General features: G+C 36.4%; 1 protein-coding gene across 1 annotated transcript; it reads right to left on the bottom strand.

Moving 5' to 3' along the window:
- Positions 1 to 2,642: 2,642 nt before the first annotated feature.
- Positions 2,643 to 3,485, bottom strand: LOC308687087 (C-type mannose receptor 2-like; the record flags this gene model as incomplete). The annotated part of the gene is made up of 2 exons (XM_081359344.1): positions 3,155 to 3,485; positions 2,643 to 2,992 (listed from the first exon to the last, which is right to left on the bottom strand). The coding sequence occupies exons 1-2, from the start codon at positions 3,468 to 3,470 to the stop codon at positions 2,643 to 2,645; spliced, it is 666 nt and encodes a 221-aa protein (XP_081215470.1). The 5' UTR covers positions 3,471 to 3,485.
- Between the last annotated feature and the right edge of the window lie 20,438 nt (positions 3,486 to 23,923).

Here is a 23,923-nt window from a genome sequence, read left to right as displayed (position 1 = left end):
AGCGTGCAGCTCCGCAGCGCGCCTCAGCAGGTGAGCGAAATTAGACTAATTAGCAGTACACGCCAGAAACCTTCAGACAATAGAAGCGGCACGAGTTTGTTCAGGTTTGCAACGCTGCTAAGAACAGCAGAAGAAAGAAGAAATCGCTAAAGAATCACAGAATTAAAACTCATGGGGAAAGGAAAAGATCAAAAGGGCTACCGGTAAGCTCACATTTCTTTACTGGACTCTGAAGACTGTTTAAATGTGATGGCTGGCTACGTAGTAGTCTGTATGGGCAAGCGAAACGTATGGTCTGTTGATAGAGATGCATTGTGAATTGCACTATGCACGCGGCAACTCTCACCGATCGGTTACATCCATCCGCAGTCACTGTCCAACACACCTTACATCACAACTATAGCGATAGTAGCACAGAGGAATAATATCGTTGGAATCACTTTCAGAACGATTTTTTTTTTTTTCAAGCTGATGAAAGATAAAAACATTGACAGCCTACACAAAACCTTTCTGTTTTCTTCTGTCATGTCAAACTAGCAAATAGCCTAACAATTAAGCTTGTGTAGTGTAGGAAATATAAGCTGACTATGCCATCTCCTTATTTAAGGCAGGAGGAGCCCTCCACAGATCACAATACTTGATTCTAGGCAACAAATGTAGTTTTGTAAAAAAAAAATAATAATCTAAATTTTATTGCTACAACACAGACCATCAAATGTTAAACTGTGTCCATAATAAAATCCACATAAGTAGGAAATAGCTCTCCTCAAGACTGCAGGAGGGTCAGGAAAACAGAAGAAAACCCACAGCATACACCACAAATAAGACGTAACCTTTAAATAGGGTGACCAGACATCCTGAAAAATTCAGGACAGTCCCGAAATCTAAGCTGTTGTCCCAAATCCTGAATCCGGCCCTAATTGTCTCGAAAATTATACTAAAGCAAAATCTTGAGTAGTTATTGTCTGATAAAACATTAAAAACTGTCCGTGGAGGTCGAGTCGTCCTGCACCCCCCGCCGGCTGCTCATTGGCTGCAGCATCTTTTTTGTCTCTTTTTTGAAGTTCTACAAAGATACCGTAAGCGCGAATTTAGATATGCATTGATAAGCGAGTGTGAGTTGCAGCAGCTGAGAGGACAGTGAATGTGCAGCCAGTCGTAAAGAGTGATTGATTGGTCGCGGCACTGTGTGCAAAAAATACTTGGACTAATGTCTGATGTCGGGTTACACAAAGCAAATCATCTACACAATTATTTAGTTAATGACCGACAATTTAGTTGTAATAATCATTTTGGCATAAGGCTTATTAGCGTTAGGCTATAGCCTGAAAGGTCTGATTTACGTACTGTTACAACAGTCATTGTTTTTGTTTTTTGCACAATGACATTTGAGGTCATGATTTTAATGTTGTTGTTTTTTTTGTTTTTTTTTGACAGACTAAAGACTAATGAAATACTGTTGATTTTCGAATAAAAATATGTTTGGTTCAGGTTTGAAAATCATTCAAACCTACAGACTACAGAGAGTTCAGGTGTGGAGACAAGGAGGATTCTGGGAAGTGTAGTGAACAGGACTCAGTTGATTTGAATAAATATGCAGCCCAAATAAAGAGTGCAGCCCAAAGTGCAGTACAATACAATAAAAAAAATCATAAAACCAAACAAAACACAGTAAACAATAACTACATAAAAGACCAAAATGTAGTTCTCTCCTGGGTCAGACTCAAAAGCCAAGATAAAAAAGTACTTCTTCAAAGCTGTTTTAAAAGCACTCAGAGTCGGGGCAGAGCGGAAGGACAGCGGTATTATTCTATAACCTTGATCCGACTATCGAACCGATCGCCTTTTCACTTCAGTTGGGACTGTGGAACCTGTAGCAGAAGTTTATCGCCATACAGACATTCAGTTTCCATTTAACACTGAGGATTTTACAGTGTAGAATGTTGAGTTGTTAATAAAAATTAAGTTGAAAGAATGTTTACATTTTTTCAATTGAAATTATATATTTGTGTTTTATAAATGTCACAACACAAAAGTTCTGTTTGTAAATATTTGTATTTGAGCTGGTGTTGTTGAACACACATTACAGGTTGCAAGATACTTTATACTCAACTTTATTTTTCTCTTTAAGAATAAACCATATTTCATTTTATTGAGACACATATAGATGCTCACAATCATATTTTAAACAAGTAATTTGCAAATATATGACTAGTGCAAAACACAGGAGTGAGGAGAAGAAAGAAGCCACACCACCAGAATAACAAGATCCCATGAAATCAACTGACGTGGCTTGTGCTTTGCTTTTATTTATAACAGCCAATATACTTTGAGCCACATCCTCGAATCATGATCTTCTACTTTATATTTAACAGCAAGTATGTTTGACTGAACGGTCACAGATGAAAACTCATGTTGATGTCATGGGGTCTTTAAAACATATAGTGCACATTAGTATTTTAAATACCCAAAGAACATTACATTGATAGTAATAAGACTCATATGATACTTTTAAATGACATACATTAATTTCATTGTACTGATATAAGCACATTACCTGATGATTAAAACAATTCAAAAAGGTTTTTGCCAGTTAAAAAACATTCTCCAGTTATGTAAGAACACAAACATATCCTTCACTCCTAATATCTGCTGCAGATGAAGTTGAGTTTGTCGTGTTCAGGACGGCTGATCCAGCGCTGATCTCCTCCAGACTGAACTGCTCCAGATCTCACTCCAGACACACAGTTCTCCTCTCCTGGAGCCCAGTTATGAAAGCACACGGTCTCTCCGATCAACCAGTACCAGATGCCCAAAATACAGGAGTGACGTAAACCCAACCACACCGCCTCAGTAGACGCACGTTTAACCACATTCATCACCTCCTCTTGCATCTCCTCTGACTGAACCGAGACCAGATCCGTATAATTCTGTCTGCAGTATCTCAGAGCTTCAGGCCACGTCAGAGTCTCGTTGATCAGAATCAGTTTATCTGGACACAAAACAAACCACAAGCAAAAACTAGAGAGAGACTGATCAAAAACAACATGCAGAACAAACACTGGAGGAATCTGTCATGTCAGACATGTAGCGTGAACTTTAAGAGATCTGGAGGTGATGGATGGATTGTGTGTGTTTGTGAGGATCTGCTCACCTTCATGACACACAAAAGGAAATTGGTTGATGCAAGAGAAGTCTAACCATTGTCCCAGAGCGTTTGGTCTGATCACTGTACACTTTTCATTTCCTCCAACATTATTAGGTTCACCAGTATTCCAGTATCTGAATGAGGAGTTCCTGTGATCTGACCACTGCCATGAGTCTCTGAACAGACCGATCCAGATCTGTGATCCTAATAATGAAAGACCACTAATGAAATTCTTAACCTGTTGACTCTCATTCTGGTTCCTCACACTGACCAGATCAATGTGATTCTGTCTGCAGTAACTCTGAGCGCCTCTCCAACTCATTATCTGATTGACAAAGACGAGTCCTGTGTGCGCTTTAAGAAAAAAAAAAAAAAAAAATCAGTTTGTTCCTTTTTTCAGAAAATGTTTTTTCTACACAGAAATTGACTCAACATTGAAAGTGTGACATTTATCCACAGTCTGTTCTATATTCACTAGCAAATTACATGAATTACATACAATAATGATGTTATTATATTTTACACAGTTACATTTACTCAAATTGTTATGCTGATAATATAATTTGTAAGGAAAAAATTAATATGGAAGTATTTCTGAGGAAACTTAAACACACACACACACACACACACACACACACACACACACACACACACACACACACACACACACACACACACACACACACACACACACACACACACACACACACACACACACACACACACACACACACACACACACACACACACAGGGCGAGGCCAGAAATGGAAGGGACTTTATATAACAGGATAGGTAAAGCATAGAGTATGAAAACTGCACTCCAAATTGACAAGAAAAAAATATATAATTACGGGTGTGAATCCGTTACATTGTTCCTCACTCACTCCTGAAATTGTTATGATTGACAGTTATAACCGTAGCGACGGACGGGACAAAACATTTGTCAAAATAAACCTGTGCATTTAGTGCTGTAGTGTAAATGCAGACTAATAGACCCACAGCAACACAGACCAGAAGAAGAAAACAAGTTTGTGTTTTCTGGGTAATTTTAGCAGCTTTAAAGATTTTTGTAATACATTTTTTTTTCCACATTGTCCTTTAGCAATGTTTAAAAATCAGTTTTATTGTAGAGTTTAGCATTTTAGCACTTCTGGTTCCATCGTCCCGAAGTCAATGGGTTTTTTGAATGGGATTTTGGTTAAATGGCTGAAATAAGGTCTGTGGTGAACGTTTTATTCTACGACATAAAATACATCAATATTACGTCACTCCTGATTTTTTGAAGCTGTTACATGTCTTGTAAAAGGCTGTTGCTAACAAGTGGCTAAATGGGACTACAGAGGCTGTCGGAGATTAAACGTCATCACGCCGAACAGATTAACTCAATCCGCTTTTACACTCATTATGCTCATAATTGTGCTCTAATAAACTATATTCCAACTCGATGTTCTGGGGAAAAGTTTTTAGATAAAAACTGAAAGAGTTGTCAGAAGCTTTAGTGATGATAGTCTTGAATTTGTGGGACCATTGTGTAGTTCGTTTATAGCCAAACTTTAGCTTTTTACTTCTGGCGACTGCATTTATGCTTCAAAATTCATAAAAGTTGTGTTCATCTGTGATCTTGATGGACAAAACATGCAAATATCATAAACTTTTGTTAATTAAAGAGCTTGTTTTTTAAAGAGCAAACGAGTCCTCTGCTGCCATCTACTGGTTATAGTGGTAATTTCATTGTCATTTTCCTTTTAAAGGTCTTTGTTTTCCACTAGGGGACAGAAATCATCCACTAAACTAAAGCATGGCATATTTTCCATATCTCCATTAATGAAAAAGAGAAATGTAGGCTAGATCTTCTTTAAACTAAATTCAGTCTACAACTATAGAGGTAAAAGATAATAAAGTGTTTAAGACCTTCTTTAAAAAAATAAAAATAAATAATATTGGAGTCCAAACATCCCTAGTGTGCACCATAGACAAAACGGCCCGATTGCGCAGACCTCCATGATTGAAGATAAAACAGTTCAGCATTTTAGCATGAAAGGCTGCTTAATGTAGTGGCATTTTTCAGATATCTGAAAAGGAGGAATAGTGATGATGTGAGTAATAATACTGCTCTGTTTTACTCATTTGAATACAGTGAGTCAATTAATTTACCTTGATTATCATTTTTGTAACAATAGGGGTTTGTGGTAGTTTTGTAATCTGGCTTAAAAACAAATTGACCTAGAATACTTGACAAAGAGAATATCTGCAAACAGTTTATCAGTTTACATAAAGTTTGTGTATTCTTCTTTTTAAGCATTTTTTTTATTTTTTATATATATATAAACATTTGCAAATGTGTCTACAAAACCTCTGGATTTATATATTTTTCTGCACTTAAAGGTACAATATGCAAGATTTTCTACATTTTGCTACATTCCAAACAACAACACCGGTGTAGCTTGATGACGATGTGAAGGAGCGTGGAATGATGGGAGCTGTCGTTTTCAACTCCACCGTGGATGTAAATCAGTCAGATCCCAGACAGCAACACAGTGTCGGCCCAGATCCGGCCCACATCTGGACCGTGTGAAATCCACATGAACCAGATTTGGGCCGGATCTGGGCTGATACTATGTTGCTGTCTGGGATGGGAATCGAAAAATCATGTTCATGATGAGGTAAAGTTCTATTTTTATAAATGTTGCGTTTAATGACATGCTTTTATTTCATTAAAATGAATTAACCGCAAGAAAAGTAAGTTTTATATGGCAAGGGGGGCGTGATCTAGCGAAGTCTGTGACGGGAGAGAGGATCGGGAGACAGGTGCGGCGTAAGTGGGTCAAGTGCAAATGACAAACACCTGTGTCTTGTTTCAGTGATTGGCGTGGAGAGATCGCACATAAGGGACGGGGAAACCTGGTAACACTTTACGGTAAGGGTACATGAATTATCATGAATTCATGTATAAATTCATGCATGAAATATGCATTCATTCATGCATTAATATCTCATGAATCATCAGGAACTAACACAAGTTCAACGTTTTTCATTCATGACTTCATGGATGAACAACACCTTAATTAAAACATTAACTAAGATGAGTACATCATCATGAATTATGATTTATTACGCATGATCATGATGTTTTCTTTGTTCACACAAAAAATTGGTCTTTACCACCCATTGTGGACAAAGCTATGGTTATGGTACATGAATCATCATGAATTCATGCATAAAAAAGTATTAATTCATGCATGCAAGACTACTCTTCGAATTATTAAAGGAATGTACAAAAATCCACATTATCTAATGCATGCATACAGGCTAGAACAGTATATCAATTAATGTGAGAACTTTTTTTCTGAATTATGATCTGAGTTTCCAAGCATGTTCATGTCTTCTTCATAGCCTGCAGGTAAATGGACAGACCCCAAAATTGGCCAATCACAGCACATAACATATGAATTATGTTGGCGTTCAAATACTAGTCATCATTAACTAAGCATTATTTATCAATGACTTCATCATGTGTGTGGCCCCTCAACTAAAGTGGTGACTTGGTGCTTTGAAACACTGATGAACAATGTGTTTTCATTATGATCTGAGTTATCCAGCATGTTCATGTCTTCTTCATAGCCTGCAAAATTGGCCAATCACAGCACATAACATACGAATTCTGTTGGCATTCAAATACAGTAGTCATCATTAACTAAGCATTATTTATCTTTATACTACAGGGCCGTTGAATGCTTGAATCTGATTGGTTGACGAACGTTCTAAGGTGTGCATTATTTTCAGGGAAATGCACAGCTAAAGTAGTTCCAGGCAGGTCTTGACCGCATTACAGTTCCATATCACTTCGCGTAGTTAACTGTAATAACGGAAAATAGGATACAATTCATAACAAGAAAAAACATTTAGCCCCATGCGCTTGATCTGCAATTTTCAATGTCTAGCTTCACAATCAATGGAAACATGCAGTTTAATTTTAATAAATAAAGCCTATATTTCTATCTATAATCAATAGAAAATTAAACTGAATATAGGGTAAATAAATGGATAGTCCTGCAGCACGGATTTTTATTGCAGATAATATAACAAATAAATAATTATTGATAGGCCTTACTTGTTAAAAGGCTTTTTTACAAGCCTTTGCAAACAATGTACTGTGGACACAAATGGACTTTGATCTTAACTTGCAACGTGATCTCATGAGAATACGTGTGTATTTTTACGTAAAGTGTAGTTCTACCATACGTACATTTATTTACGTTTTATATATGGAGGCAGATTAGTCTCAAATATAAATCACGCAAAAAACATGATTCACAAATGCGTAGACAATTTCACATGCATGAAACCTAATTCACGTACACACAAAAAAAATCCACATGCGTGAAAAAAAATATATATTCACAAAAAGCAATTCACATGCGCAAAATAAAATTATATACTCATAAAATACATTTCACAAATGCAAAACATAATTCGTAGATATACAACTGTGCACAAAAACCTTTGAATGTTTAAAATGTACGAGTGTATCCTTGCATTTGAATGTGCAAATCGTCATTCACGTACGAATTGCCTTAGATATGTGTGTGTGTGTTTTTGAGACTTTACTGGCAGCATAACACTCGTAACACAGAGCAGTCGTACTCTTTAGCCAATCAGATTTAAGTTTATCAATCGACCAATCAGTATCACGTGAGGGCGGGCCTACCTGCATGTTACGTCATCAGCTTTCGACCAGTTCATGGCTGAGCAGAGGTAGGTGCAGTTAATCGTTCATTTCTGTGTTTAGAAGTTAGAGATCAGTTGAAGCAATAGTTTATTAACTGCTGTTTAGTCCACATGTGAATATAAACATTTATTTTTAGTATTGATGGATGTTCATGTCCTGTCCACCACACATTCAACTGATGATAATGTATACTGACGTGCACATATAGGAGACATGTTTTGATCTGCATATATTATGTAGTTTTATTGTTTCAGATTTCCAAGACAGATGATGTATGAAGTTGCAGACAACCAGTACTGTGATCTTACCATTTCTACTGTAATTCTTTGAAAACAGTCATGTTGCAAGCCATCCATTTTGACAGTTGTTTCAACAAGTGGTTGAAAGTGATGCATTGTTACTGTATTAATTTGTCTCCTGCGGACTATATGTACACGCTTTAGGAATAAAGCCTTGCTATGCATGCATTATTAAATGTTCTTGTAAGAATTAAAAGATTCAGACATAGTTCAATTTGATGTACACGTTTTATTAATTTGAAAGTTTCCGAATCCTTTGGGAATAAAATATATAAAATGACTTGATCATGATTAATGTTCCTGTTACATATGAAGATAATGAACTGACAGTCTTAAGTGTGAAGCACAATATTCAGTAGAGAGAAATATACGTCTCTTCCAGAGTTGTGAGATCCAGTCAGAGTGTACTTTGCTTTTAAAGTATATAAATATAAGTGCAATACATCAAGTGAAAAGTTAAAAAATGAATTGTGTTCAGTCCGGTCATCAGTAGACCTCTCTGTTAGGACATACAAGATTTTGTCCTGATATTTAAAGTACTAAAACCCTATAGTACAAGAGCTGCAGACAGAGGATGTGGGAAATTAAGTGATGGTATTTGAATAGAGTTTACTGAGTAATCTTAGTCGCATAATCTTAATTGCCTCTCTATGATAAGTACCTTTGTCTTATCAGCATAAAATCAGATTTGCCTATTTTACTAGGCAAAGTAAAATTAATGCTTCACAATATTGTCCTGTGAGACCTTAAGATGACAATAAAAAACCTTATTTAAAAACCTTGAGATTACAATACAGCATAAGGAAATGCATGTTGAATATATTGGTAACACTCTACAATAAGGTACAATAACTAAGTTAACATTAGTTCATGTATTAAATAACCATGAGCAATACATTTGTTGCTGTGTTTGTTAATCTTTGTTAACGTTAGTTAAAGATACAGCTGTTCATTGTTAGTTTACAGTGCATTTACTAATGTTAACAAGATTTTAATGAAGTATTAGTAAATGTTAACATTAACAAAAAATAATAAAGGCTGTTCACGTGCAGTTCATTATTAGTTCATGTTAACTAATGAAACGTTTTAATAAAGTGTTACCAATTAAGACATAAATACAAAAAAAAGTATAAAAGAGAATAAAGAAACAACATGAATTAAGATGTTCGTGACTGCTATCCAGATGTCACACCAAAGGTGAGTAATCCTGAAAAATGCAGGGAAACAAGTGTTAATAATAATTTAACATCATACACAAATGGCAAAAAACACTGGCTGCTCATTAAAATAGGTCTATTCACTATTTAAAGAACAATCTCGATGGGTATTGACCACAGATGATTGTTTTGCAATCATTAGCGTGATTGTAGCTGTGAGAGCTGTCTGTACCTTCAGCTAAAATACAACAAAACAAGCATCATTCTTCTTCATTTTTGACACGATATGGGTTAAACTATCAGTTAATAGTTCATAAACTATTGCTTCAACTGATCTCAAGCTTCTTTAACTTCAGTTAACACAGAAATGAACGATTAACTTCACTTACCTCTGCTCAGCCATGAACTGGTCGAAAGCTGATGATGTAACATGTAGGTAGGCCCGCCCTCACGTGATACTGATTGGTCGATTGATAAGCTTAAATCTGATTGGCTAAAGAGTACGACTGCTCTGTGTTACGAGTGTTATGCTACCAGGAAAGTCTCAAAAACACACACACACACATTATTTATTTTTTTTACGAACTTTATTATGAGCAATACACAGTACAATAGGTACAGAGAACACTAAATACTATGCAACCTGCTCAGCAAAATGAAATGTACAGTACCGACCAGAGGATAACAACATATTAATTAATATATAGAAGGGGAAAATTAAAAATTATGCAGATCCTTCAGGAGATGAAATGTTTTGGTAGCCTTCATATTTTGCATGTTTTCTAATGTTTTGTAATATGATTTAAAGTCCAGATGAAATGCCTTAAAACAAGGTTGTGAATTAGACCATTTACATTTGTGAATATGGTATTTTCCAAGGATAATAAACAGTTGAATAACAAAAATTAATTTTTTGGACAAACCACATAAATCAAAATATAACATGACATCAAAAATATTGATTCTGATGTTTACATTCAATTTTGTGATTATATATTCTTCCAAATCAGACCAAAATTTTTTTGTGTACATACAGTGATAAAATAAATGAAAAATAGTCTCCTTATTTGATTGGCAAAAAACACAAGACTCTTCTATGTTTATTTTAAATCTTCTTAACGTATCTTTAACAGGATAAATTTGATGTAAAATTTTAAATGAAACTTCTTTTATTTTGTTATTAATACAGTATTTATAAATAGTAGTATTTGCCTTTTTCCAATTTAAATCACCCATGGTTGAATACCAAAAAAACTTTGCAGCAGGAGGAACCGAGCACGAAATTTGATTTCTAATATATTTATTGGTGTATTCTTTTTTTGTAATGTCTGTATCTCCGATAAAAATTCTATTAAATTCAACACTAATATCTGTGAATGATATGTGTTTTAGAATTTGAAGCGAACCTGTAGGGATTGCATCAAATACAACTGCGTATTCTTTTGGTGTCACTGGAAAGTTAAAATTTTGAAGAAATTCTGAATATGACATGAGCAAACCATCTTTGTTCAGTAACTGTCCTACCAACAGAATTCCTCTATCAACCCATGGCCGACAAAACAGAGACTTCTTTTTATAAAGGATTTCCTTGTTATTCCAAATAAAGTATCTATGTGGACTAAAGTTGTGTTTATAGATCAATATCCAAGATAGAAGGGCTTGTTTGTGGAAGTCAGCTAATTTCAAGGGAATTTTATCAATAGAAAAATTACATTTCAGTAGAAAATTTATGCCACCAAGAGTATTAACCAAATATGATGGAAAAGCGTTCCAGATGCTGTCAGGGCTTTTCAAGAATTCTATAATCCATTTAATTTTAAAAGTATTATTTATAGTATGAAAATCCAACACTTCCAGACCACCTTGGTCTCTACATCCTGTGATAACATCTTTTTTGAGATAATGGGTTTTTTTCCTCCAAATATAATCATACAGTATTTTATCCAATTCTTTAATTGTATTTTTTGGGATATCCAGCGATAAGGCAACATATACAGAGCGTGATATACCTTCTGCCTTTGATATTAAGACCCTGCCAAATAGAGACAAGTCTCTCATTAACCATGAATTTAGTTTAGATTGTATTTTTTTAACAATTGGATCAAAATGTAACTTATGACGTTCCTCTTTATTTTTACAAATTACAATTCCAAGATATGTCACTTTTTCATTAATTGGTATTCCGTCAAGACTGGCCAGATTGCAATTTTTCAGGGGGAACAACACTGATTTATTAATGTTCATTACCAATCCTGATACATTACTAAATGTTTTGATACTATTTACTGCAGTCCCAATTTGGTTCCGGTCACTTAAAAAGATGGCTGTGTCATCTGCAAGTTGGCAAATTTTAAACTTTTTACCAACAGCATTAATTCCTAAAAAGGGAGACATTTTTATGTGTGTGGCCATTGTCTGAGCAACTAAGAGAAACAAAAATGGAGACACCGGGCAGCCTTGTCTAATACCACGTGATATACTAAATCTTTCTGATGTGCCTGTTTTCAGTTTAACAGAACTAGAACACCCATTATATAAGGTTTGAATTGCCTTGTGAAAATAGTTACCAAAACCAAAAAAGGAAATAGATTTTAATATAAAGTTATGCTCGATGGTGTCAAAAGCTTTATAAAAATCAATAAATAGTATGAAGCTATCATTCGGAAGGAGGTCACTGTAATCTATCATGTCTAAAATTAAACGTATATTATTGCTTATGTGTCTTTTGGGCATAAAGCCAGATTGTTCTTCATCTATAATTTGGTTCAGGCTATGTTTAAGTCTTTTGGCGAAAATTAAAGCAAATAACTTTGCATCATTGTTGAGTAAACTAATGGGTCTCCAGTTTTCAATGTGTAATTTATTCTTATTTGGTTTGGGAATTAAAGTAATCACGCCCTGTTTCATAGTCGGAGGAAGTTCACCTTTTTCAATGGCTTCTTCAAACACAGATAGCAGGAAAGGAGAAAGTTTGTCATTAAATACTTTATAAAATTCTCCTGTTAGGCCATCATTCCCGGGTGTTTTGTTGTCTTTTAAAAGTTTAACACATTCCACCAGTTCAGGTAAGGAAATTCTTCCATCACAAATCTCTCTAAATTCTTCATTTATTTTCTTAGAATTTGTGGAGATGTTATTTAAAAAAGAATCTATGCCAGAACCTGTGGAAGCGGATGAGTATAAGTCCTGATAAAAGCTAGCAACATGTTTTGAAATTACCTTATGATTATTGGTAATACTTCCATTGACTGACAAATTACTTGTATTGTATTATATTCCGCATTTCTCCTTTCTAATCCAAAAAAGTACTTTGTATTTTTCTCTCCTTTTTCAATCCATTTACATCTAGATCTAACAAAGGCGCCTTTAGTTTTTTCTATGTATATGTCGTCTAGTTTACTTTGTAATAAAATCAGATTTTCTTTCTCATGTTCATTAAGATTACCGCTGGATTTTATTTGTAAATTTAATATTGCTTTAATGACTTGTGATTCATTTTCTCTTTTTTGCTTTGCTAAATACTTCCCTTTTTTAATAGCCATCTTGCGAATTTCAAATTTTGTTAGTTCCCAATTTTGTCCATAGTTACCCGAATTACAAGCTTGTTTCCAAAATTTTTCAATGATCCTACTAATTTCTAGTTTAAAATCTAAATTGTTTAGTAATGAATTGTTAAGTTTCCAGTAACTGGAAGTATTATTCTGAGAAAAACAATTGCTCAAGTAAATTTTAATAAGTATAAGTTTATGGTCAGTTAATACAGCTGGTTCTATCATCACATCTTTGATCTTATCTTCAAGGTCATTAGAGATGAGCCAAAAATCTATGCGTGACTGCAAAGACAGACTTCTATTGCTCCAAGTATACATTCGCTGAGCTTTGTTCCTTTCACGCCAAACATCCATAAGTCCTAGACGCAAACATGTATTTTTAAGTTCACAATTTATGTTTGCAGGTTTTGGAGGCCATCTATCCAAGTTATCATCAAATACTGTATTAAAATCACCTCCCCATAAAACCTTAGCTTCTGAAAATTTCAAATTAAGTTGACAAATTCTTGCCTCCACATTTTTAAAGAGAGTTCGATTTCTAATTTTGTCATTGGTGGCATAAATATTAACCATTATGAATTGTTTCTGCTCCAACTCACATACTAAAATAATTAATCTTCCTGAAACGTCTTTTTCACTATGTAGAATTTGACCCTTAAAGTTTCCTTTTAAAATAACCACGCCTGCTGATCGATTATCTCCATTCGAAAACCATATTTCACTCCCCCATTGGTTCTTCCAAAAAGATTCATCTGCTGCACATGCATGAGTTTCTTGAATAAAATAAAAGTCTGCATTTTTAGCTCTGCAGTACAAAAAAAAAGCTTTCCTTCTACGTAAGTCTCTTAAACCTCTGGCATTGACAGAACAAACATAAAGAGACATAAAATAATAAGAAAAAAATACAAAAATAGCCTACTAGTTTAACTTTAGTTTAACTTTAGTGTTTTCTATAGGCAACAGTCTTCTTGCATAACTAAATGGAACTTTTGCATAAACCATATCCTCTTTTCACATTTGGGTTAAATAAACCTAACACACTTTGGAATTATTTATCAAACTCTAAAGTCCCCGTAAAACATTCCTTTATCACGATAAAAGGATAAAGCTGAAAAACTTTATAAACAAAATGTAAACATTTTCAGAACTAACTACCTGTTATACATCTAGGTTGGACGTATTTCTCTGCCATCGACGAACGCTCTCGCCCCGCTGAAATAAGTGGCTTTGCCTTCTTTTCTGGCTTGGTCCACCGCGGGCCACAGTCGACTCCTTGCTTCCTTGTCTGCGGCTGTGAGATCCTCCTTGAAGCGTAAGCCTTGAGTCTGCAAAAAGGGACTCTGCCTGGCGTGTTTCCAAATGAGATCCCTTGCCGTTCTTGAAGTAAATCTGATGATGATCGGCCGTGGATTCCCCCGCTGATCCTCCCCGGCTCTGAGTCGGCCGAGTCGGTGTGCGATGTCCACCGCCGCCGTCACTTCGTTTCTCTGCTCCTCTGGGACCACGGCTCTGCAGACCTCCTTCACTCTCTCTTTCACCTTTTCCGAGGAGTTTTCCGCCACCCCATGAAGTCGCAGGCACCACCTGCGGCTGTATCGTTCCTGGTCGTTCATCCGCTGGTCCAGTTCTGCAGCTTTTTTTTTCATTTCCATATTTTCTTTTTTCAGACTTTCGTTTTCTTTTTTCAGACCCATAACATCAGAATGAATTGAGTTTAAACTTTCACAAATGCTCTCAATTTCTTTGGAGTTGTTCTTTATCATTATTTCCAGGTGGTCTGCTCGGTTGTTGATTTTTTCTGAAAGAATCTGTATAATGTTGTTCTGGACTTCCATTAAGCTTGGCTCTGAAGCTGCGGCTGGTTCAACATTCTTTGTTTTTTTTGGTGCAGGGGTCTTACTTGGTGTACTAGGAGAAGATTCACATCTTCCTCCAACTTTACAGGCGTATGAATGAGTGTCCTCATGTTTTCGCTTTTCTTTAGCGTGGTCCACTTCCATCCCTTCCAGCGCGGACATCTGCTTTTTGATCGACATTTTGCTAGCAGACCTTTTGCAAGCTAACTTTTCAGAATTGTTCGACGACAGCAATAAAGTTCTGTTTTGTATGTTCAAATCGTCTTTCTCGGTTCTCGTAACAAATCCATAAATTATTCACTTTATAATTGGGGGGAAAAAATATGCACTACATACACAAATTTTGCAAGAAAACATGTTGCAGTACCTCCACTCAAGAAAAGCGCCTTATCACTACGCCATCTTGGCCGCCCCTCTCCACACACACACACATATCTAAGGCGATTCGTACGTGAATGACGATTTGCACATTTAAATGCAAGGATACACTCGTACATTTTAAACATTAAAAGGTTTTTGTGCACAGTTGTATATCTACGAATTGTGTTTTGCATTTGTGAAATGTATTTTATGATTATATAATTTTATTTTGCGCATGTGAATTGCTTTTTGTGAATATATATTTTTTTCACACACGTGGATTTTTTTTGTGTGTACGTGAATTAGGTTTCATGCATGTGAAATTGTCTACACATTTGTGAATCATGTTTTTTGCGTGAATTATATTTGAGACTAATCTGCTTCCATATTTATACACACAGAAATGTATAATACTGACAGTGGACAGCACAAAAACGTAATTTATTTACTTATAAACAACTTCTTTATGATATGAAATATATAAATAGTAAATAGTTTAACGTACGTTTTTTAGCTATAAAATCATAATAATGTTATGTAACTTTATTGCTTTATTCTGAAACCAAACGGTATAAACCAATTAAATCAACAGCTGGAAAGAGCTGAGAAGGAATTCAGTACATAGCCTACACCATGAACTTTATTTTAAGTGCCTGTATATCTGAAAACTCTTTACAAAACCATAAAGCTGTTTTACAATTTCATGATATGGAGGAGTCACATCAGTAGCATACATTAAAAGGTGACTCTTTACCCAAAAAGAGATCAAGCTGTTTGTGAAACATTTTTTTTAAACAGCTTTATGGTTTTTAACTGGTTTATACCGTTTATGAATAAAGCAGTAAAGTTAAGATCAAAGTCCATTTGTGTCCACTACATTTTTTGCAAAGGCTTGAACTTTCATGTTCATATTCATGTCATTTCACAGTTATGCCACATTGTTCATCAGTGTTTTAAAGCACCAAGTCACCACTTTAGTTGAGGGGCCACACACATGAGGAAGTCATTGATAAATAATGCTTAGTTAATGATGACTAGTATTTGAACGCCAACATAATTCATATGTTATGTGCTGTGATTGGCCAATTTTGGGCTCTGTCCATTTACCTGCAGGCTATGAGAAGACATGAACATGCTTGGAAACTCAGATCATAATTCAGAAAAAAAGTTCTCACATTAATTGATATACTGTTCTAGCCTGTATGCATGCATTAGATAATGTGGATTTTTGTACATTCCTTTAATAATTCGAAGAGTAGTCTTGCATGCATGAATTAATACTTTTTTATGCATGAATTCATGATGATTCATGTACCATAACCATAGCTTTGTCCACAATGGGTGGTAAAGACCAATTTTTTGTGTGAACAAAGAAAACATCATGATCATGCGTAATAAATCATAATTCATGATGATGTACTCATCTTAGTTAATGTTTTAATTAAGGTGTTGTTCATCCATGAAGTCATGAATGAAAAACGTTGAACTTATGTTAGTTCCTGATGATTCATGAGATATTAATGCATGAATGAATGCATATTTCATGCATGAGTTTATACATGAATTCATGATAATTCATGTACCCTTACCATAAAGTGTTACCGGAAACCTTATCCATGGAGAGAGACACGCGGAGATCGGTGGGCAGAGAGCGCGAGTGCGGGAAGCGCGAGGACACGATCGCTGTTACATTGGACTTTTGGACTTTGCTGCTACAGCGCTGTGTGCGCGACTTTTTGTTGTTGTTTTTCTTTCATTTATAAATAAATACGCCCACAGCTCCGCAAGCCGACCCTGTCCTCTTCCTTCCTTGAATTATAATTTTGTTTCAGTTTAATTAACTTGGTTATCATAGATGTTATTGTATTTGTCGCATTCATTCTTGTGATAACGCTGCACAGTTTTACATGTTCTAAACAATTGCTGTAAAAGTACATTTGAACATACCCACATCATTTGCCAAAATACTGATTAATCTTTATGTATAACACATGCTATATGTAACGAAGTTCAGATGTTATGGGAAGAAGGAGGCAGGAACCGGTGAACATTCATGACACATTTTAATGATAAAAATAAAACAAATACAAAACGAAAGTAAAAGATAAAACAATAAAACAAAACACAACACAAGTTCAGGCCTGTCCTCTCTCGCTCTTCACTGTCGTCGCTCTTCCTTTAGGCTTCCGCTCCTCCGTGAGAGATACGAGACCGGTGCGTTGCTCATCAGTAATCTCGCCACCGGCCTCGCGCCGCTCTCTCCCGGCCCTCGGCCTCGTCCTGCTCGCCACACTATATTTATTTAAATGGCCATAAACACCAGATGTGATAAACAGTGTCAATAAACTAAACTACAACTACAACTTCTGCATTTGTCCAGGACTCCACGCAGTACGAGCGGAAACCGAGGGTAACGCGGATATGACGGCATTGACTGGCGACTCCCAGCTCACCCCTGCTCTAACGCCCCGTTTCCTTGGTTAAAATCACAATTTTCTCACGATTTAAAAATAGTTGGAAACATTTGGGATATTGTAAGTAATCAACTTAACAAAATATATAACACTGGCCTTGAGATTTTGGGATATTTTAATGCAAACATCTTACATATTGTACCTTTAAGATATGCAAATGAAAAACTAGCCTACCTGAAAAAAATATATTCTTTGTTTAATTTTTGATAAATCATTGCATATGCACCTGCTGCGCAGACGTCACACATCATCAGCGCGTTCTGTAAGGCTTTGCAGAAACACACAGTCACTGAGCGCCATAAACACACAGCAGTCGTCTTTTACAGTTCCTCCTGAACCAGAACAACGAGCTCATGCTGCGTTCACACCATGAGTGACTGTAATTATGAGATGATAACCTGGAGCTGTTCACGTCCTCAGACTCGGATTGATGTGTTTCTATGTCAACACTATCAACGCCGAAATGAATCTACAGCAGTCAGGTGGTACAACTAGAGCTCCGTATGCTGTTTACGCTCATTATTATTGTAATGTTATGTGCTTTGAAATCATGAAATTGTCCATTTCTCATCATAGCACACTCATCTCTGCCTTCAGGTTGTCCAGTAGCCCAGTAAAATATCAAGTACTCTCGGTTCTTTTTTAGTTACTGGAACTCTTGTATAACTGAACTATTCTAACTAAGCTTTTGGCAATACAACATCCTATTTCATTTTACTTTTTTTTTTTTTTTTTTGAGGCAATTGGTTTGCATGCTTTTAAGTAAGTCTAACTAACTAGATTTTACAGTACAGTTTATGGTGTATCTTTTATAAATGAATGTTTATTGTGATTGTATGGAGCTGCACTTACTGTTGTTAGATGAACTGCAGATGAAAGTCAGGATGGTACTACATGGATAATCATACCATTTTTCATTTGAAATGTAAGCACATCTCTCATCTCCTCCATCATGTGGTCCAGGTCCCCAGTTCAGATAGAGCGCAGGTTCACCTGAAGACCACTGCCATTTATCAACACTCGTCTTCTGCAGTCCAATCCAGATATTCACAACACCTCCATCATTCACACTCTTGTTCAGCTCGTTCATGTCGTTCATGTTGTCAACGGTGGCCAGATCTGTGTATTTCTCTCTGCAGAATCTCTGAGCTTCAGTCCAGGTCTTGTTCACGTTTATAAAGTGATACTGACGCTGAACACATTCAGATACGGAGCAGAGAGCTGTGAAAGAGAGCGTTTGATTTAATGCTTTTCATAACAGGGTCAAACCTGATGAAACTATAAACCATAAATAATACAACAAACACACTCACCAATGAGAAGAAGAATCAAATATAGAGTTTGGTCCATTTCTGAGGAAGAAACACATAGAAAAACTCAGAAATCAAACATTCCCTGATTAATTTTGGAGTAAAATATGACAATTTCATTTAGTATCTCAACAGCAGCATGAATTCACTGAACATAATCATTCAGACAATATTAACATCTGAAAGTGTAATTGTGTTTGAAGAATGAACATGTTCTTACTTTAGAGGTCGTGTGTTTCTGTCCTGAGTCTGATGTTTCTGTCTGCAGATTTACACTACGCTATTATTATATCTGCTCTCATCCCTCATTCAGCTCATCACATCATTTGTGTATTGTTCTGAAAACCCCTATTTCATATTTTACTTCCTTGTGTATTTGTCCACCCTCGTCTTTCCCTTTATTTGCATATTGACTTCTGTGTCAGTCAGTATTAGTCTATAATTTGGACCTTATGGAATCAAACAATTATTTGAACATTCTAAATTAATATTTGAACATTCACAACTAAACAGCAGCTTTAATGATATTGCAGGACTGCATAACTCGTGTTTCATCCCTGATCATCTTGAAATCGTCGTCCATCCACACTTGCCATCTTTGCACTTCACCATTTGTCTACTATAGATTGTTCCTATTTGGCCCAAGTGTCCAAGTGTGTGTAGAACTTTTGGTTACCTAATTTGACACACTTATGGTGTTTTAAAAATGCAAGTGTTTATTTTGATTTTCAAAGCTTTGCATTTTTAAATAAACCTCTATAGTGTCTGTACAGCAGTGCCTATAGGCATATACATATATGTAACACGATTTACTAGTAATGATGGTGCTTTTAACTAAATGATAAAAAACATTTGCAAATGTTGTACAAATGACATAATACACATACTCATGTCTGCACCAGTAAAATGTGCTCACTTATAGCCTGTTGCGTGCACAGACTCTCTAGTGGCCAAGTGTATTTGGACAGACCCCATGTTTGAGTTTCTCTGTTTTGGGCCACTTTTATCTGTTGCTGTTTGACCTGAACAGAGAAGGGTTGAGTTCAGTAGTGAAGACTGGTGATACTGGTTACTGAGAGCCTTTAAAGCTTGAATATTAGAGAGTTTGACTAGTGAGAGAGTTTGGGGCATTAAAAAAGACAAAATGAAGAGGAAGGGAAGACAATTCTTTTTTTCTTTGGGAAAAAAAATAGAAACGTTTTTGCTCATATATAGGCTTCTTTTTTTCCTTCTCTGAAAGCTGAGACCCCTCACATTCACAACAGAGACGAGATAAAGACATGAAAGCTTTCATTACCCTGAAGTCCATCTCTAATGTTAGTAAAGATTATTAGACTCATTATCCCACTGAAATAATATCATCTTCATCTTCTGCTGTTTCAGAATAAACGTCTTTATTTCCTCCGTCTAAATACTTGATTGTGATTGGCTGGAATGTGTTCATTAAAACATTGTTACATTTTTAAGAATTAGTCTTATTTAGAAAATTCTTATTTTGTTTTGTGTCATACTCCTGCTGTTCTTTGTTTATAGAGCATGAACACATTTGCATGTTAACACATCCTCATCACTCATTTGTTTAGGTCCACATTTAGACTTTCAGGGTGGACAATATTTGCATCTCTGACGTGAAACAGAAGCAGAAACAGTGTGTTATTGTACATGTTATTGACACATTCCATGGTCTCATTCTTTCTTATCCATCTGTTAGTTTTACTAAAGGGATATTTCACCGCTGGAAAGATGAATGTGTATTTAAATTGGGTCATTTATGTAGTAGAAATGTGAAATTATTTCAGAAGTTGGAGCCTTCTAGACTGAGAAAAGCCAGAAAATGTATTTTTGACACATGTGGATGAAAGACAACAACTCCCAGAATGCACTTGCTTCGCTGCTCTACGAGGCCACTCCTGAGCCGCAGCTGCTCCGGCCGCCTCTTGTTCCTCCATCATCCGCATCTGTTCATCGCTGTATTGTGGCTCGTACAGGCAGCCACGGGCATCGGGTTCATGCACCAGATCTTCAAAATCCCCTTCTGCCATTTCATCTTCAAAACTACCTTTCGCCATCGTGTTTAGCCCACTACTCAGCTTTCTCCACAGAGCAAGAGCCTGTTAGCTTAGCTTAAAAAAAATCACACCCCCTATGGGCGGGTTGAACACATGCAGAACGAGCTCCTCCTACTGGCTGTAGTGTCTCGCCTCTGGTCAAAAAAGCCTCTGATGATGCTAAATGACGATGTTTGTGTCATTGGAGGGTTTTTTCCAGATACACAATACAGAAATCTCTCGTTACACGTCTTAACATTTGTTTTTCTCTGGCTGTTATAAAGCACATTTGTTATAGAAAAAAAGCAGTGACAAATGATTATGTAGTAGATGATTATTATGTATTGATGATAACATGTAGTGGCCTGAGGCCTAAACCATGAAGCCGGTTAAAGTTAACAAGGTGTTTCAGTTTAGTTTGCACCAACCCTGGATTTTAGGCACCATGAAAGTGGCTCGGCTTTTAGCGGTGTTCATCGCGATAGTCACGGTACCAACAAACCTGATTGGATTGGACTTTAGAATAATGGTCCGTAGTTAACAAGTAGCTATGCAGGAAGTAATAGGTAGTACTGCATTAACACCGAACTTAATACTATTAACTAATATGGAAGCAATATTAACTAAGCAGTAAGTAATATCTAATTTAGTACAAAGGTAGTTCCTTGGTAGGTATTTGATTATTACTAAAGTAAACATGTTGTAGCATCTGGGCTATGAATCATTCTTTCATTTGTTATGAATTAACAAATTCTGACTCTGTGTTTCTGGACACATTCTTTCATTCCGGACTAGATCTTGATAACGTGCTTTCTCTCAGGAGAGCTTTTAGACCGGTGAGACATTCATTGTAACTCACAGCTTTGGTGCCTCTAGGTCTGCCCTTGTGACACCTTTAGGGGATCCTTGAGACACTCCAGGACTTAAAACTAACCTTCCTGCTCCCCCTGTGGCGAGCTTCAAAAGAATTCCAAACCCTCTCTCTCAGCCAGAGAGATAACGGAACTTTCTACGTGACATTCCAGACACACAAATGCACACACACATACACAAGCTTTGGACATTAAACGTGTGTTTCCCAGTTTATATTTGCTTTGTTTATGATCTTCTAGGTGAAGGAGTGAACTCATAAGTACTCATATTTATGCATACTAATGTAACTTTGTATTCCCAACTTTGTATACCCTATTACTTCCTGCATAGCTACTTGTTAACTACGGACCATTATTCTAAAGTGTTACCGGTTTTTCAACTCAAAACTAATTCTGTAACCCTGAGTTTGTTCAACTACCATCATGGTACGGCCCCTGATTTACTGATCTAATCCAGTGTTTAATCAGTTACCATACATGTTGCAACGAGGTTCAATGTTGTGGGAAGAAGGAGGCGGGAACTGGCGAACATTCAACACAGGGGCGCAACTACCCAGTGTCAGAGGGGTATGCAGCAAAATATTTTTGTTATTATGTTTGGTGTCACTAGTGGAAGCAGAAAAGACAAACACCCCTTTAAATCAAAATAAATTACATAGTTTTGTATAAAAAAGAATGATAAAAACAGAAGACTAGTGAAAAATATGACCAATAAACAGGGGCGATTCTAGGATTTAAAAAAAAAAAAGGTAACACTTAGTCTTAGTCTAGGGTCTAATACTCACTATTAACTAGTGTCATTAACATACATATTGCAGGGTTTTATAATCACTGAGGTCCCGAATGTGAGGTAGGCTAGTTAAAATCAAAATTTTGATTTCTCTGATCTACATATGTGCATTTTAAGATGTTTTGAAAGCCAAAAAATTGGATAACAATAGTTTTGTCATAAAAATATACATATTTAAAACTTTATAAATGAAAATAACTGGCTTCCGGCAACGGTCGACGCGCATCCTACATCATACGCCGGCATCATCTCCGTGAACGCGCGTCGACCGCTACCGGAAGCCAGTTATTTTCATTTATAAAGTTTTAAATATGTATATTTTTACGACAAAACCGCACGGATTACCCTCAGAAGGCCTTCGTTTATCCCTTATCGGCTTAAGGGTGAGTAAATCATGGGTTTAATATCATTTTTGGCCGAACTATCCCTTTAAGGAGGGGAAGAGACAGAGCAAGAGAAAAACGAAGAGAAAAAGAGTGTGATGCTGATCTGATGAGGACAGAAAAATAATCAGTTGCCCACTGACATGGTTTTAAAGCCGCATGGATTTGTCACGGCTGTATACTTGGTATTGTCGTCTTTGCCGTGTCTGGGTGTGTTTTGCTCCTCCTAAAGGTGTGCTGCGGAGCTGAGGCAATCAGGTGGATTGGGTGCACCGGTGCACAGGTGTGCCTGTCATTAAAAGCGTCCTGTTTGGCGTCCTCAGTGAGCATTCCATTCTGTCACACCGATCCCTGGCCAGGACCGAGATGTTGATCGGCGTTGCGGCGTATTGCGAGAACTTGAGAGACAGTCTTTGTAATGAAGAATGTGAAAATAAAATAAATAAAATAGTAATGTAACCGCCGTAAACCGTTTCCTCCACCTTCATTGTTGCTCCCTAATAAGGGCGTAACAATTGGGGGCTCGTCGAACTAAATTTGTGTTTGGATTCGTGCGAATGATTTTGAAAAAAAGTTGTCTTTGAAGGAGGGTAAAAGGTAGGATATTTGAATTGAATATATTTGTATATTATCCGCCTATTTGTAATTGAAAAGTTGGAACGCTCCATTAATTAGTTAGGCTCTCTATAACATAATTTGTTGGGAGTATTTAAAGAACAAACCTTCCGGGTAGGTTTAGTGCGTGTCTTTGGGCACGTAGTTTTTTATTTTAGTTCGTTATTTTTGGTTGGCTCGGGGCTTAGAGCAGTTGTCTCGGGGGCACATCCGAGGTTTGGGGGGCGACTCGGCAATTGGTCGTCTTCCCAAACTTGCGGGATTTAGTGCGTAAGTACCCGGTCTTGGGCCAACTGAAGACTAGGGTTTATTTAGTTTAAATGGATGGTT

Source organism: Scardinius erythrophthalmus (assembly GCF_964197995.2).
Source record: "Scardinius erythrophthalmus genome assembly, chromosome: 2".
Taxonomy (NCBI): Eukaryota; Metazoa; Chordata; class Actinopteri; order Cypriniformes; family Leuciscidae; genus Scardinius; species Scardinius erythrophthalmus.
This window is presented reverse-complemented; position numbering and strand designations above follow the sequence as displayed.